At 35.2% G+C, this 14968-nt stretch overlaps 1 protein-coding gene across 1 annotated transcript in view; it reads left to right on the top strand.

The window, feature by feature from the left end:
- Window positions 1-2140: 2140 nt before the first annotated feature.
- Window positions 2141-14968, top strand: part of Cdh12 (cadherin 12) — a 263403-nt gene continuing 250575 nt past the window's right edge. The window contains exon 1 of the mRNA XM_059276185.1: window positions 2141-2548. Within this exon, the coding sequence (XP_059132168.1) occupies window positions 2318-2548 (231 nt within the window). The 5' untranslated portion in view covers window positions 2141-2317. The remainder of the gene's footprint in view (window positions 2549-14968) is intronic.

The following is a 14968-nucleotide window of genomic DNA, read 5'->3' as shown; positions in this document are numbered from 1 at the left end:
CAAACAAATAGCCTAATTGCTGCCACTGGTTGCCATATTGGATTGGATAATGTAAGTATAAGTTAGCACTATATAAATATTATGTTGTCTAGAATTGAAAGAGGTTATAAAATAATTTTGAATTTGTCAGACCAAAAAGTCAGAATCATAAAGAAATTCCAGGAAAATGATGCATCCTGCCTCAATTTCTGCTGACAGAAGTGCTGATAAAGAATAGACTCAGAGGAGATCTCTTATCCACTGCCTACCTCATGTCTTATCTCATTCATGGTAATATACTCCCACATCAAATGTTTAGAGCATTTCTGAATAACATTTTTGACAGTGTGAAATGATTAATAATTGAGTAAGTTTGGGGCTGAGTTAAAGTCGACTGGCTGACAAAATCATCTCTCTCTGTCTATACACATACACACACATTACTTAATATATATCCATATATTATAATTAGCATATAATGCAAAACTATCCTGGCTAAGTGAAATATTTTGTTACAAAACACAGAACTACTGCTATATTTTAACCTCTTGTCTTCAGAATGTGTTGTATGTATTTTCACATTGATATAATTTGGTCTGTTTTTATTTAATTTTCTGTTCATTTGCCTCTTCTTTCTGCCTTAGCCAAAGCAAAGCATTGTGTCTTCCTTAATACCAATGCTTATATATTGCAGTTAGGCAAATGTTATTATATTAAAATGCATAATATATTTCTTTATTTTTCTTTATTTTGATACAGTGTGTGTGTGTGTGTTGTATGTATGCACATGCAAAAAGCCTAGGACTTCCAATTTCATTTACATTTTATGTGCAGGGAGCCCCTGGGATGTACCTGTCTATGCCCCTCCTTTTTTTCTTATGCTGAGGTTACAGGACAGAGATGTCACAATAGCTTCTCTGAAGGTTTTGGTGATATAGACACAGGTCCTCATTCTTGAGCAGTGGACATTTTATTTACTGAGCATTTCCTATCCTTTGAAATGCTTATTTTGAGAAAAATGTTTCAAGCTCCTTTCACTTGAGCGCATAGTAGAACTTTTATTTAATAGGACACCATTTCTTTCTCCTCTAGCACACCATATATTGAATAAATTCTCATGCGTTGTTTTTGCTGTACTTTGTAAAAAAAATCTCTTAATGTTTGACTTTCTATTGCTCATTTGTAGCCCACTGGTTCCTGCAGCCCCGTGGTCCCACAGCAGCTCAGACCCAAGTAAACACACAGAGTCTTATATTAATTGAAACTACTTGGCCATTAGCTCAAGCTTACTACTGACAAACTTTTACACTTAAACTCAGGCTATTACTGTTAATCTATGTGTTGCCACATGTTCTGTGGCTTTACCTGTGTGCCATTACATGGTGGTCCCTGGATGACCGCCTGGTATCTCCTGACTCAGCCTTGCTCTTCCCAGAATTCTCCTTGTCTGCTTATCCTGCCTATACTTCCTGCCTGGCTACTGGCCAATCAGCATTTCATTAAACCAGTGTACAAAAGCATTATCCCACAGCAGTCATTTCCATTGTTATGAGATCTTTCTTTTCTATTTAATCATCTTTAAGCTCAATGGTATAATCTTTTCAATTTTCTAACTTCAGGAGAATGATTAAAAATTATTTCTTGTCTTTTTCTTGTCCGAAATGTTTGTTCTCCATCTTGGTCTATTCAACTCTGATCAGAATATATTTGTGAACAGTTGGAGACCCATTTCATTAGCATTACTTGGGATGGGAGGAGATGTGCCATTGTCTATTAAATACTAGAATGAAGAGTTGAGATGCTTAAAATGCACAGGATAGCTGTACAGAAACAATAATACCTAAGCATTATGAACTAAAAATGCTACTCTAACTCGATAATCCATCTGTACAATATTAATTTATTTCCTCTTTAGGGTGATCATTAAGTAGAAATGTATGCTTCTTTTGTCAATAATATATACATTGCTTCATTGTAATTGATAATATATAAGTATGTATAAAACTTGGGGTAATTAATCTAAACTAACAGGTTGAAGAGGATGAGCCACTCATCAATTAATCATGTTTTGTTCAACAATAGTAGATGTAATGATAGATTCTATGAAAGTCACAATGAAGTTTTATGAACTTGATGTATGTTTATCTATTTTATAGGTCTCTTTAGATGGAATGTAATAAAGCAGAGGCCTCCAGAGCATCAATGTGTGAATTACTATCTCTTCATTAAAACGGAAAGCTCAGTGGTCACAGCCACAGACATCTCAACCCTGGATCCCACGACTCTACATTAAGTACTGGAGTATTTATTACTCTACTGTGGGAGAAAGCCTTTGCCAATGCTTACAAGGAACTCTTTATGTCTGCTTCTCTGGATCCTGTTTGATGGAGGTCTCCTAACACCACTTCAGTCACAGCCACAACAGACTTTAGCCACACAACCAAAAGAAAATGTTATCCACCTTCAGGGGAGACGATCCCATTTCCAACGGGTTAAACGTGGCTGGGTATGGAATCAGTTTTTTGTGCTGGAAGAATACATGGGCTCCGAACCTCAATATGTGGGAAAGGTAATGCTGTATTTCTTTTTACAACCATTTGATAAGACGGCAGTGGGGGTATGAATTATGTATTGCAGATGGATGTTTTGCACAAGAGTTGAACAAACCAGTGACTTAGACCACTGCAATTGCAATGCAACAGACTTGGTTTCTTTTCCTGAGTCTGACCTCCATAAACCTTGCAATATCCCTTTTCCCCTTCTTGCTTCTATTTTCTAGTTTCTCTATTGTTTTGATAAAAATAGTCTATATTTTGTTTCCATTTTTGATGACAAGAATTTTAAATGCTTAGATTGCATCAAAAGTATGCGGATAGTGTATTACTGCTGACAGGCAGGCTGTAATTGTTGTCCATTTCCAGACTCAAGGACAAATGGCCAAGCATAAATACTGTATGTTGATCAGATAGTCCTTCCTTTTGTGATGTGTCCCTACTTCTTTTCCTTTAAATGTGACATACTACATAGAGTTTATTTCTAATATGTTGGTTTTGTCTTGCTCATGTTTCAGCAACAGTTCTCTTGAATATATTATGTATTTATTTACTTATTTATTTATTGTATGTGTATACCTTTCTGAGTACAAATGCCATATAGTGTGGGTATGAGGTCAAAGGAAGGGTTGGGTGAGTCTACTGTCTCTGTCTACCCTGTAGGTTCTAAGGATAAAACTTCAGGTCACCGTGCTTGGCAACATACCAGTTTAGCTGGCTCTCTCTGGCTGGCACAGCACACTTATTTTTTTACCTTTTTTTTTTTTTTTTTTTTTTTAGTCCAGTTACAATTTTATTAGCGTTTAAAAGAAAAACACCCAAAGGCAGACAAATGGTAAATATCAGCAGCTGTATAGGTGCATAGAAGAGAAGACTGGAGAAGAAACTAAAAATAGTAATTAATTAGTTAATTAATTAATAAAGCAAACAAAGAATAAAGTAGCATGTCTTTTGAGCTGCTGACATGGATGTCTGCCACATGGCAACCGTCACATGATGAGAAGGGGGATGCAGTGAAAAGTGAGGAAGTCAGAGGTCTGAGAGCCAGCATACTTAAGTCCTTGTCAGCACTGGCAAGAAAGGGCTGAAAATGACAAAGGAAAATTAATCTAACCTTCTGAGGAAAGTGGGAAAACTCAGCCCAGACTCATGTATTCTCAGACTGACTTATGGACACTATGCTAGTGGACAGGAATTACCCTACATAACTCTTCAGCATGCCCTATAGTGAGTGTACCTTTCTTCTTACTGATGTTCTCTGTTCCTGAGGGGTAGTTGGTAGTCTTTTACTCAAGTGATTGAACAGAAGAACTGGAATATTAGGTCCTCACCTAGGCCAGAGATTCCTTCTCTTGACCACCATATTTCCTTCAATAGACCATGGTTACATCTCTAACATCTGGCTAGCACTGTACACTAATTTTTACCACTTTATGTTTTAGTCCAGTTAAATTTTTGAAGAAGTAATCATTTAGGAGTTTGGAGAATCTATGCAGGATACTTTTACCTAAAAAGTCTAGCAACTGCATAAATAATTTTGCTTATGTTTTGCTTGTTGCAATGTGACTGATTTCAGAATATATAGAATGTATGTTTTTATGAAAAACAACAACAAAAACTATTCCCATCAGAAAGTAATTACTTTACTTCAATTATGTGAATTCTTTATTTTGTAAAAAAAACTGTTATTAAGATATAGTTATATTAGTTCCCCAACTCTCCATAGTGCCCCTAATTCTCAACCTTTTGAACTTTTTTCTTTGATTATTATTACTATACACACACACACACAACACATGAACCCACATATACAAATACATTAATGTATTATTGCAACTGTTGATAGAAAGACATTAACTTATTTTAAAGTAAATCTACAAACAGAAGTTGCAATAATAGCAATGAAATAATTTGGAACTAAGTGTATAAATAATAATATTTGATCATTATTTATGGTAAGCATTCTGAAACCCCATAAACTGAGTAGAACATAAAAGATAGACAAAACAGGCAGAAAGTCATTGAAGCCCAAAGAGTCACAATCAAAACAGGTTACTCTTAGTGCTTACAATAATTCAGTAATGACAAGAAAACTCTCAGACACTTTGGAGGTTGTACCTATAGAATGCCTAAGTCTCTGAGGGTAGTGCACAAAGCTTATGTTTATATGACCCCTCAATCTTCTCATATAAGCCTAACAGTTAATATAAATATTTTAGGTTATGATTATTTCATGTAGTTTTTTTTTTACAATTGTGTTATTTATTTATTTATTTGATAGAATTAGAAATTCAGGGTAATGACAGGAGAATATGGCTTTCAAACCCTGCTCCACAAACATCCATTATTTGAGCTCTGCTTCTGCCTTCTGACATCACCTGAAATTTCTTATCAAAAGAATGAAGAGGCCATCATATTCTTCATTTTTGACTGAGACAAATGCATAGACTTCAGTTACCAGAACTGGATAAAAGTAAAAATTGGTAGAAAATTTTGTGAAGATTTTTTTTGCATTTTCCTTGGTAGAGTATCATTCCACTCCCAATCAATAAAAATGAAATGTATATAGGGATTTGGTTTTGAAAACTATTGCTTGAGATTTTAGAATTTCATCTTTGGAATTTTAGTTACAGTATGAAAATTATCTAGTTGATGGAAGGATAATTACTTATAAATTGGATTAATGAAGATTATGTCTAATTTCTAATCTATTGCATCTAAATATCACCATTTTCTATAGGTATGTGACTTCACATTGTAATAGGTGCTAAGAATACATGGTTCTCATACCAAGATTCGATTGTAATATAATGAAACATCAGTTGCTAAGATCTCTTTTTTTTCCCAAGAAAACTAATTAAAGTTTAATTAATTCTATGTTGATGCTTTGGTTTTGGGAATAGAATTATGACAGCAGAGATTAATTCAAGACATTGTATGCATATGTGTAAACAAACATAAAATATTTACATTCCTTCTCTTTCTAGCAAAGGCTTGAGACTGCTTTTAGAAAGGTTAATTAGTATGAACAATACAGGGCTCAGGAATAAGAAAAATGGAAAGTTGAAAAATACCAAGTACAATGGTTTGCTGGTATTTTCTGTTTCTCTTTAGAAACAACAAAAATAAAAACATAATTATCAGATTTCTTCCATTGAAAACTGCATTTGGGGGAGATACTGAGTTGAATACAATTTTAGCCTAAAATGGCCTCACACTATTTATTCAAGTGATTTTCTGGCATGGCTTACATGCCATAAATACTGCTGTTGACAACTTTAGAAGATACTGAGGTTGGCACCTATTTAAGGGAAATCATATTATGGTATTGCTTATAACTAATATTAGTTTATTTCTATTCAAATAAGCTGGACGAATATCCAATGATAAAGCAGTCCTTTCCTCAAAAATAACTTTTTAATTTAGTAAAATACCCAGGATATATAAAATGTTATTTTCTGTAATATAATATAGGTATCTGTTTTTTTCTGTAAAATATGTTTTAGGACTTTATCAGTTAAAGCACAAGCAACAAGAAAGGAAAGTAATAAGAACAAGAGCTTTGAATAAATGCACATTAATACATTATTTACTTGGATTTGGACAGTAAAAGTAACTGGATGCCTATTAAACTGTTTTGACATAGCCTGAGCATATTCTCCAAGAAAATACTCACCATTTAATCTCACAGAAATTATTGATTTGTCATTTTAACAATTGGGATGAACTGTAGCTGACAGTATTTCTTCAATTTGTATTTTCTAAAAGAAATACATAAAATTGAATCACATGTAGACTCTGCTTTCAAATGCATCATTTTTTCCAACATATTTTTAATGCAGAATGCATTATAACCTGAGACAGTACTAAGTCTTGTGTGGGTTAAATGGAAATATGAAGGTCCCCAGGTTGCAATTATAATAGGTAAAATTTATTAAATGCTTCCTTTGGGCACTGTTTTAATTGCTTTCCATAGATAAACTTGCATAACCTTCAAAATAGAATTATGAAGGATTTTTATTAGTATCTGCATTTTAAACATAAGAAAACCAAGATACTAAAAATTAGGTGATATTCTAAAGCTCGTGTTTTAATTCAAATAATCATATTTCATTGTACTAGAAATTTTTTTCTCAAGTGACAAAATTTAATAATTTTTTGTATGTAGTACAATAGACATATCCTTAGGGATTGTGTTGACACAGGAAAGGATGTGATTATATGCAGAACATTGAGAAATTCAGGAAAGGATACACAGATATGAAAGAATCTGAGCTCAGTCTTGAAAGATGATATTTTTTCTTGCAAATGTAGAATGCAATGTGTATTTATAAACCTTGAGTTTTCAAAGAACACTTTGATTTTAGGAAGCCATATTTTAGTACACACTAAAATGAAAACCCAATTTTTTTAAGTATGGAATTGCAAAAATATAAAATGGTTCAAGTTTGATGCACAGGTGATCAGTATTGTTCTCAAAAGGGTCATGTTTAGAGAATTAGCATAGCGAGAATTTCATGTAAACTGAAGACTTAACAAAGTCATGCATGTGCCTCATATGACACAACTATCTTCCATACAAGAACAGACACATTAGCCATTTCCCCAGAAGACTGTGTAAAATACTTGGGTAAAATGACCATTGTCCCATAACTGACAACAAATGCTGATGAGGATATAGAGAAAAGGGAATTCATCTTCACTGTTGGGAATATTGCAAGTGGGTGAAGTCAATGTGGGTGTCAGTGAGAAGAGTTCTCCAAAAGCAAAAAGTGGAACTATCATGTTACCCAGCTATAATATTTCTTGGCATATGCCCCAAAGATCCAATACCATACTACAGAGGGACTTTTCAGCCATATTGATTGCCACTTTATTCAGAATAGTTTCCATTGAAACAAACTTCAACTGAAAAATGAATAGTGAAAATGTGGTATATAGTCACAACGGAATTATATTCAAATGTAACAAAAAAGGAAATTTCTATATAGAATGACCTGGAAAATATTATACAGGATGAGGTGACCCAGACCCAGACATAAACACAAACATGGCATGTTCTTTCTAACTTGTCCTGTAAAGGTCTAAATCTTTAGATGGAAGTGTGTATAACCTGGAGTAATCACAAAATATGGGTAAGTAAACATGAAGTATATGGGGTGGGAGTGGGGCTAGAAGGATCTCCAGAGAGGAGGAGGAGGAGTTCACACATACTGAGAATGAAGAAAGAGAAGAAACAACAGAAGACAGGACATTAAGAGAAGAGAAAGGATAACACAAAAGAAAAGGAGAGATAAATTAAGGTTTTGAAAAAGCAATAGGGGAACCTCTCATATTTATTAAAATAGTTATATTGCATACATAATTATATGAGCAAACACATAAAAACATATTTAATAAAATTATGAAACATGGCGTCTAGCGTTTCTTCAAGAGCCATGTTTCATAATTCTATTAAAATATGTCCATGTGTATGCACATATAATTTGTTGTCTTAGTTTCAGAAGATGCCAAGGGAGGAAAACAATTAATAGTTCTACCAAGATATAAAACCTATGGACCACAACAATGACCCCAAAATATCTGCAATGGTGCCCTCAAGAAACTTTAACTCAAGTACAACCAGCATCTGTTTTATTGGTCTTTAGACTCTCTCAATAGGAGAAATTCACTGCCAGTGTTTTAAATCTAGCCAACTAACAACTTACAGCTAGAAATGTCATGAACTTTAAAGAATATCCTACTATTCCCACTTTCCTAAACCATTATAATTTCTAACTAATTTCCATTACCCACATTCTAATCCCATATCCTTATATCTAAAGATAAACACTGCTTTCACTTCTGCTCGGAGAAGTTTCTTTTTGTAGAAGGTGGATACTATTATAGAAATTCACAACTGATGAAAATGCAGAGAACAACTGACTGTGCTTTGTCCAACCCCAATGGATTCATCTACAATGCAATCATTACACCCAAGGCTCGGGGAACATAACAAAACTAAAGATAGAAAGATGGTAAGAGCTAGAGACTCAGATGTCTGCTTTGAGATAACATCTTTTACAAGAAGAGGGAAGCTTTGTATATGAAATCTCTCAACAATGCTGTCTAAAACAAAACCTGTAAAATAACAACACCAGTAGGCATGTAAACATGGATGGGGAAATCTCACAAAGTCCCACCCATAAATGAAGAGCCAAGGAATTCATTGGTTGCTGAGAAAGGTAGAATTAGTCTTCAGCCAACTAATTATCCAATCCCAGACTCTCCTCCTTAAAACACACATATGAACAACACTAAATGGACTAGTAGCACATTTCTGTAGTTCAACAGTTGTGGGTCTCTGTGTAAATTTCCAACTGTAGCAGGGTCCTTGCTGTTGTTCCCTTTGGGGGTGGGGGCCAAGTAGGCACAGAGTCAAACCACACAGACTCTGGAAGAATGTGGAAACAAGCTCAATTTATTCAGGAAGAGGCAAGCCTTATATACCCTCCACCCCACCCTGGGGGGAGGTCTGATGAATATGCATCTGCTGGTGTGACATGGCTGACTCTCATTGGTCCGGGACATCTCCAGATCATGTTTCAGCTGCTGTTGCTAAGACCATCAGGCAGACCCAGGCTGGCTCTCAGAAAGTATCTTTTTTACTTGTTTGGGCCTTCTGACCCTCAAGCCTGTTAGGGATGAGTCATCCCACATCCAACTACTGAAAAAAGACAGCTTCTATGATAAGAGAGGAGAGATGAGCTAATCTATGGTTATAAAGATATAAACTTAGTCCACAGCCCAGAAACACATTTTCTGCATAGCTATCTTTCCTGGATAAGTGTAGCTTATCTCTCTCTATAGAGAATGGAGGCCATCACAGAAAACCACAATGGGGACAACGCAGAGCTCCACACACTGTCCAGAGCCCATACCCAACAGATACAGTTCCTTCACAGCTCTTACATCTATGGTTAGGGAACATCACAGAAGAAGATGGAGTAGAAAAAATGTAAGAGGAGAACATCCAGAAATATGTCATGGTACAATCTCTCCTAGGAAGAGCTGTGTAAACAAGACTGGAATGATGACAATATTGATGGACAATTACTGTGGAAGGAGGAACATTTCACTTATTCTTACCTCTAGACAAGGAACTACAGACAACTCATAACTGCTGGGAAAAGAAGAATTAGCCTCTTTCAAGAATGAGCCCTCTTATAAATTGTCCATTGTAGAACCATCATTTCTCAAACCATGTACACACAGACAATAACAATAAAAATGTTTTTTACACCCACACGTACCACAAATGTATGTATGTTTGTGTATAACAATAATAATAAAAAAGAGGCTATCAACTTGGAGGAGGTGTCATATGAGGAAGAATTATAGGGAGAGTACCTGGGGTAGACTAGCAGGGCATAAAGGATCAAGAAAAGTGATATAACTGCATTATAATTAAAATATATTTTTAAAAAGAAAACAATTATTTACTCAGAATTGAGGGTGAATGCTATTATTATTCATATTATATGTTATTAAAAATAATGTTTAAAAATTCCTTGCAAAATGTCAGTAATATATGTATTTGCAATTTATATCTTTAAAAAATTTTCATTGTTTTTTATTTAAAAATAGAACTCAGAGGTCATTTAGGGGAATGATAGTATTAGATTCTGTCCTAGGACCTATGGCATATACAGTCATAGTCATGATTTTTTTTTTGTGGTTGATAATGCTAATCATGAATCATGATACTATGAAACTGGACAATTTCAGAGAAAAAAATACATAGAAACATTGAGCTCTTAACGGGTCAGCTACATCACACCCCATACCACTAATCACTGGAATTATTGAAGAGGAGACAGAAAAATTGTAAGAGCAAAAGCAGTGGACATTTGCAGAAAAACTGTATTTACTTGATGTGACAGGGTTATTGTAATCGGAAACACACAGCAACTATAACTGAATAAATCAGATTTTCACAAGATCAAGCCAGTTCAAAATTCTGGGCATGGATAGGGAAGATGTTTATGAATTCTACCTCTAACTGAGAAACTATTTGTAGTTGGTAATTTCTGGGGGAGTCAGAGCAAGTTTTATTCAGGAATGTAGCCCCTCAATAACTTATGCTCCACCAGACTGCCCTAAACCCAAGCACTTATGAGCTGCATTAAATGAACTCTGTGAGTTTGAGAGAGAGAGAGAGAAAAGTTGCAGGGTATAGGAGAGGAATTGGAAAGTAAAATATGGGGATTGAGTTGATCAAAATACATTAAACATATGTATGAAATTCTCAGTTAATTTTTCCATGTCTCAAGTTACACAATAACTTACTATCTCGTAGGTAAATGTATAAATCATAAGCCGTTGTCAACAATAGAGTAAATATTCATAGATGAAATAGGGCTTTGTTTCAAAATCTTCAGAGTTGGTGAATATGCAGTTTACCCATAGGGACCTACAGGAGTCCTACTCAGTTCTTTTAATCCATTGAACATTCAAGCATCATTGCATCTTCTCTATTAATATGCCCTCAGTCCAGAATGACTTACAAAAGCAAAAACAAAAAACAAACAACAACCACAGAAACTGTGTTGCTTTAAAACCTTCTGGTTCAGCCCCTAACTTGTCTTAAGAATTAAATATCATTGTCAACTAAGTACCCAAAAAAACCCAGAATTTATTTTAACCCACAGTTTCTGGGATTTTCAGCTCATCAGTAGGTGGCAAGGAATGGCAGAGGACTCTGGTCACATTGAAGAGCAGACAAAGTTCATGAAGTCAGTAGTTTTTAGCTGGGTCTGATTACATCACGTTTGACCAGGAAAACGAGAACACAGGCCCAACCCTGGTGATTTGGTGTGATCCTCAAAGTTCCACCCCTACAGAATACTTTTATAATCCAGGTTGCACCATGAAAAGCTCCATAGCCTACCCAAACTGTACCAAGCATAGAACAAGACTTCAAACTGTGTTTTTTGGGAGACATTTCAAATTCATACAAGAAACAAACAAACAAATAGAAAGAAAATATAACAGCCCAAAGAGAAATATGTTCTTCTAGCTGAGTTGGTTCCATGACATTATTTTTGTCAGATTAAGATCACATATGTCAGCAATATCTTAACATACTCCAAAGTGCTTGAACACTAGAGATGAAGTGGAAGTCTTTTGACTTTCTACCAGATTTATTTTACATCCTATTCACAGATAAACAATTAATTTAAGTCTTGAATACATGCTACAATTTACTCTCTATATCCAGTCAGCAAAACATTATCTATGTAATGGGCTACTGTTGTGTCTAATGAAGGAACATGGTTAGAATTCCTATGAACTTTATAATCATAAGGAACTTGGGATTTGAAACCTTCCCATGACAAGATAATAGGGTTATTCTGTTTGCTTTGCAAACAAGAAGCAAACTGCTAACTTAGTTATTTTCCCACAGTACTAAAAAAATGCATTTTCTATATAAATAGCTTATGCCAGGTACCAGGGGATATGATAATTGTTCTAGCAATGAAATCACATCTGGTACAGTTGCTACAATTGGAGTCACCACCTGGTTAAGTTTATGATAATCCATTGTCATTATCCAAAATCCATCTGTCTTCTCCACAGGCCAAACAGGAAATTTGAATGGGAATCTAAGGTTTTCTAGCCCCATGTCTTTTGAGTCCTTGTTGGTAGCATTAATCATTGTAAGCCCTGTAGGAATTCAGTATTATTTTTGGTATAGTGTTTTCTGGGGAGAAGCCATACTGATGAATTGTGCTTGACCTTTCTCACCTTATTAGCATTTGCTCTATGGATGAGGGAAGCCATTTGGAGATTCTACCAGCACTAAGCATATCTGTTTCAATCATAAATTCTGGGACTAGAGAAATGATTACAGTAGGAAGGGGTGGAGAGAGTAGACAGAGCCATGGAACAGACTGGAGTTTAACTCCATTTATCACTTAAGCTCCATGAGTTCTGCTCCCCCTAGAGAACTAAGTAGCAATTGGGCTCTTTTATAATTAGGGTCCTTCATAGCCAGAGTCTATTGCCAAAATATCTGATTATTATATTTTTCTGGTATACAGTCATACTACTACAGGACTACAGATTGCTGTGCAGAGATTTGGGAAAGACTAATCGTGTGTGTGTGTGTGTGTGTGTGTGTGTGTGTGTGTGTGTGTGTTTGTGTGTATGTGTAAAAAGCAATTCTTTCTCAAATGGTCCCAGCCATCATTTCATTCAAGAGACTTGGAGATTAAAGTGGCCCAAAGTGCAGAAATTAAATGAGGTTGGTGGCTCTCCATTTTAAGCCTTCATTTTGCATATATTTTTCTTGGCTATACTGGTTATATAAGACATTAATGACAATCTATTTTTTCTATTGGTAAATTTTAATGTGAGCATTATAGGTTTGTTTCTTCTGTCTTGTTCCTAGGAGGATGACGATCACCTAGACAATGCCAAAGGTCTGAAGCCCATAATATTCCCATTGCTCCTTTTATCAATAACCTTTATGGTGACAATGTAAATCTTCTTTTGACTTTAAGAGTATTTACATATTGTTCTGTCATTCAAAGATTCAACTAGTCATACCACATTCAAGTTTATTAATCAAATGGCAATTTAAACTTAGAGTCCACAGAAAAGTGATCACTTGGGTATTGGATTTACTCTTCCAAATTTGTTTTTCACAATGATGATAAAATGTGTTTCCTCTGGCCCTGCAGAGGGAGTGAAGGGAACTTATAGGAAATTCCCTGAAACTATACTTTTCTTAAAACTTTAAACACTTTTTCTGCAATAAACCAAGGCAGGTCAACATTTTGCATTCATTTTAGTTAGGTAACATTTTGTTCCAAGATTCATTCAATCAAAGGGGAAAAAAGGCTTTCTAACTCGACAAGCTGCATTATTAAGAGTAAACTCTCTGCTTGGTGTCTTAGTTCTGGTAGATTCATTTCCATCCACATTATTTTCATTATTCTACACTTATAGTATCTTAATATTCCCACATGGATTCTCTGAACTTTTATCTATATAAATTAGAAAAATAAAGTGGTTTTCTTGGTGTCTAGTGTACCTTCTCATGAATGACACGTTGCTCTTCACTTCTAGTTACCTCCTCGGTCTTATCTCTACTAATAGAATTAAAAGCAAAGAAGTAATGAGGTGGAAACACAGCGGTCTGCAAATAACTGCTTCAGGGGAGATCATTACAATTTCTTTAGGCAATGCAGGTTAATTTCTTCATGTGCAGTACTTAGGGTAGTTCTACCAGGATAGGAGGCTCATCAGACTTCAGAAACTCAATGTTCCCAGCTTCATTGGATCTTTCCACTCATCCCCAAGTCAACATTCTGTGTTCCACTTCTCCCCGAGCATAGCTCTTCTTTATAGGAAGACACTGTCATGTTGGAAACTCAATTTGCATTTTAGTTTAGCCACTAAGGATGATAGTAGAGATGTGGTGGTTTGTTTTCTCTTGATTTGTTTTTCAGATATCTTAGTTCAGTATATACAGGGAATAATGAGTGCTTTTTTAAGACGGAAAAAAAAAATTCCAATTCCTAGATGATTCTTGAGCTGGAAACTGATTTACTTAGGGTGTTCTTTCTTTGTCTGCTTTGTTGTGTGACTTTTGAAGCAACCAGTTTTACTGCAATTATTAGTTTGAGAAATGGACTTGGAGGTGTCCTGCAGGTGGCCATGCAGACCCTTGCCTTTTAAACCTGGTTAGGAGACTGTCACTTCACAGTTTCTACCAACTCTGAGTTCTAGCTACAATATGACACAGACAAACAGATGCTTAAATACAACAATATCAGAAAACTATTTCTAAAAATTAAGACAAATTGTATAATCATGTCCTCAATACTGTTTCTCTAGATCTTTATGGATAACAGTAGCTGGAGAGAGAGAGAGAGAGAGAGAGAGAGAGAGAGAGAGAGAGAGAGAGAGAGAGAGAGAGAGAAGCAAAATGCATAGGGTTAAACAGTTGAAGTCCAGATAGGACAATGAGAAACATAGGCTTCTGGCACCTTCTATTCTTACTTAGGAACAATCAGCTTGTTTTATTCGATGTTCCGACAGATTAGAGATGACTCAGCCACATGAAGAGGGATAATTTGCTTAACTGAAAGTACATACTTTTAAGTCTTAGTGTCATTAAGGCACAAGAGTCACAGAACCAGGTACAATAGCGCCAGAGTAAACAAAGACATTCTCAGCAATCTAAGTTGACACACATACCCGAAGAATCATAAACCATGTGAAATGATGACATGGTTCGTTAATGTGCTACCAAAAAAGTGAATATTTACTACTCAGACTTAAAGAATGTTATTCTGAGAAATCAGGTCTCCCTTTTGGGATTCCTACTTTTATTCCTAAAAGAATTTATGATCAAATTGAAAGGAAAGCAGCTATTTGGTTAGAGTTTT

This window comes from Peromyscus eremicus, chromosome 11 (assembly GCF_949786415.1).
Source record: "Peromyscus eremicus chromosome 11, PerEre_H2_v1, whole genome shotgun sequence".
Lineage (NCBI taxonomy): Eukaryota > Metazoa > Chordata > Mammalia > Rodentia > Cricetidae > Peromyscus > Peromyscus eremicus.
Note: the sequence above shows the minus strand (reverse complement) of the source record. Positions and strands in the feature narration are given on the sequence as shown.